The sequence below is a fragment of the Temnothorax curvispinosus genome, unplaced genomic scaffold (assembly GCF_003070985.1).
Source record: "Temnothorax curvispinosus isolate PA1 unplaced genomic scaffold, ASM307098v1 QBEX01003982.1, whole genome shotgun sequence".
NCBI lineage: Eukaryota > Metazoa > Arthropoda > Insecta > Hymenoptera > Formicidae > Temnothorax > Temnothorax curvispinosus.
In genome coordinates this window covers 1-3,025 of record NW_020213762.1, presented here as the reverse complement: position 1 = coordinate 3,025, position 3,025 = coordinate 1, and the positions used below count along the sequence as shown (strand labels likewise).

The 3,025-nt window shown below is 57.4% G+C and overlaps 1 protein-coding gene across 2 annotated transcripts; it reads left to right on the top strand.

Annotated features, from left to right (window-relative positions):
• Nucleotides 1-307: 307 nt before the first annotated feature.
• On the top strand, nt 308-2,968 carry LOC112453069 (uncharacterized protein DDB_G0286299-like). 2 transcript variants are annotated; one of them, XM_025013612.1, is made up of 3 exons: nt 308-475; nt 1,662-1,763; nt 2,333-2,968. In XM_025013612.1, the coding sequence occupies exons 1-3, from the start codon at nt 419-421 to the stop codon at nt 2,915-2,917; spliced, it is 744 nt and encodes a 247-aa protein (XP_024869380.1). In that variant the 5' UTR covers nt 308-418; the 3' UTR covers nt 2,918-2,968. The 2 variants fall into 2 exon arrangements, with proteins under 2 accessions (XP_024869380.1, XP_024869379.1); XM_025013611.1 differs by having other exon boundaries at nt 1,656-1,763.
• Nucleotides 2,969-3,025: the final 57 nt, after the last annotated feature.

The following is a 3,025-nucleotide window of genomic DNA, read 5'->3' as shown; positions in this document are numbered from 1 at the left end:
AAAAAAAAAAAGATGTGTATATAGGGAATTACACGTTTGATTTTATTTTATTGTACACGATATCGCAGGGTATGTAGACTCTTGCGTTGCTGCTGACGCGAACGAGCCTCGTCCTTTTACAATAATAAAAAAAAAAAAGAAGAAAGAATGAAAGAAAGAAGATATCGACGAGACGCAGCGTAGAATATCGCCGGGGAGAATGTGTCGGGGTCGCGTATGCGTCGCTACGCGCGTAGTTGGCCGCGGCGGCGCGGGGCGGCGCGCCGAACTCCCGCTCTGAGGTTTGACGAGGTGTCACGTGACCCACGCTAACCGCCATCTTTCCTTATCGTATAAACAGTGCGACCGGGCGCAGCGCGAATTCTCGCCGTGGAATCGTGGATTTCCCAGTGTTTTTGAGTGATTCGCACGCGAAGAGATGTCCGACGCCAAGACGGAGACCAAGAGCGACAACAACGTCGAGGATGCGTCCAAGGTATGCGGGCCGGCGGGCACGTCAGAAACACCTTCGTCAAGCCGAGTTTTCATGCCGTGAGCGGCGTGTGCGAGCGGCGGTGAGCGGTGAGGCCCCCTCTCCCCCCTCGCGATTATCGCTGGCCGCGGAGACGCTCGTACGTCGGTACCGCGCGTACTCCCGGGGACCTTGGACGCCGTGGACGCCGACGTGCCTTCGCCGCGACGCGTCGTACGCGACGCGGCCGCGCCATGTGGCGGTCCGCGCGTCGGACGACGGCGCCGCGCGCCGACCGCCGACCGACCGACCGACCGACACCGACCGGCCGCGCCGCTCGCTCGCCCGTCCTGCCTTCCATTCTTCCATCCTTCCATCCGGCGAGATTTCTCGTGGCTGCGCCGTACGTATGTACGCACATCCTCTCCCGTCGTCGCCAAAGATGGTGGATGTTTTCTTATCGCGTGAGGCGCGAGCTTCTCGCGGTCGGGGGGAGGCTCGCCCCGCTCGCCGCCGCCGCCGCTCTCCTCTCATGGCTCTCTCTGTCCGTCTCTCTCGCACCCGGTCGCTCGCACGCCGTACATCTCGGCGCCGCGCGAAAAGGCGGGAAATCACCGTGGCGAGCGGCGTCAAGCCAGGAACGTGGCCGCGGCGACGTGCCGCGCGACGGTCGTCGTCGGCGGGCGACGTCGCGTCCATGTCCGCGAAACGCCACACGCCGCCCCGCCGACCCCGCCGTCGACGACCGGGCGGGAGTCGCGCGCGAGGCGTAGACGTTGGCGACGGCACGGGCGGGCGCACGGCAAAATGGCGGGAAACTTGAACGAGACATTGGCCTCGGCCGCGGGCCGGCCCCGCGGTTCAACGGTCCCCTCGATAATCTTATCGCGCTCGAGCGTCGTGACTTATCGTGTCATGTCGCGTGGTGCCGTGCGCCCGTTGTCCGCGCCTTCTGCGCGGCTCCCGACTCCCTCGGAATAATCTCCGAGTCTCGAGACGTCGCGCTTGCGGCTGCGTAAGAACACAGACGTGCGTTTCTCTCTCCCGGAGAAATATGGATACGTGCACGCACACGCGCGCGGACGCTGCGCGCGGGCGCGCGGCTGTACGTGTACCCCCGCGACCGTGTACCGCGCGCGCGACATTAATACGTATTCGTGTGCGAGTTGCGAGAGCGAATGAATAGGAAGCTTGATTTTTGCAGGAACAGTCGACGGAGGAGAAACCGACCCCGACGAAAAACAAACGAAGCGGCACCAAGAGACTCTCCACTCTCGAGAGGACCGCTCAGGAGGGCGAGGCAATCTTAAAGGTGCGTCTCGCGGCGGAGCCGCGCGATTATCTAGAGCAGGAAAAACATTGCACGTCGGATCGAACCGGCTTATCGTACGACCCAAAAATCTTTCTCGAGGTCCCGCTGGTCAAGGTCCTCGACTCCCTCCCTCCCCCCCCCCCTCGCCATTTGCCATCGGTTATTTCCCTCCGTTTTAGCCTCTCCGTCGTCGCTTCGCTTGCTGCCTACGTGAACGGCGTATACGGCGTCGGGAGTGGGGGACGTCGATTGGCCGGGGTGGGGACGATAAGGAGGGAAATAAGCGCCCTCGGCGAAGCACGAGGAATCAATCGTTGCGTAGGCGCCAATTACAAATTGCTATATCCGATGTTAGGAATTGACCAATATTAATTAGAATTAATTAGAATTAATTAATAAATTAGAACTACGATCAAAATTGAGTACATAAAAATCCGCGTCTTGCGATTCGTGATTCGTTGCACTGCGCTTTTCAAGGAAAGATCATTTGACGTGTCTTGAATTATATTTCTTTTTGTCGTAGATACATTCGGTCATTCGTTTTATAAACGTTTGCTATATTACTACAGGGCATGAACAAATCCGTCGGTGAGGTAGAAGGCAGGAGACGCACTCGCAGCTCAGCCAGAGGCCTAACTTCAACAACGCCAGTGCCATCGCCACCCAAGAAGGAGAAGAGGGAAACATCGACGCGAGGTGGCGGCGGTCGCGGGCGCGGGCGTCCCAAGAGGCAGGAGAAGAACAATGAAAACAACACAGACGAGGAAACGTCCAACAACAAAAGCGAAAAGCACACGGAAGAGGAGTCTACGAAGATGGAGGTAGACGAGGAGAAAGAAGAGAAGGAAGAGAAAGAGAGCAAGGCGATACAGAACGAAGACAAAAACGCGGAGGGCGCGGACAGTAAAGACAGTAAAGATGCTGAGAAAGTGACCGATGCGAATTCCAAGGATGAGAAGGTGACGGAGGAGTCGGAGAACGTGGACGAGGCTAAGAGCACCGCTCCTAGCGAAGAAAAGAAGCAGGAGGAGGTGAAGGACAGCTCGGACTCGAGTCAAGATGCGACGGACACAGCAGCGGAAGCGCCGCCTTTATCCTCATCGGAGTCCCAAAATCCCTCCAACACTATTACTACTGAGGAAAACAAGGAATAACCTCCCTTCGCCTGTTTTACCACTACTTTTATGTAAGTATCTCACAATCTATCCTTTTGAAATCACCGACATCACCGATTTTTCCCTTAAAATGTACGACTGTTAACG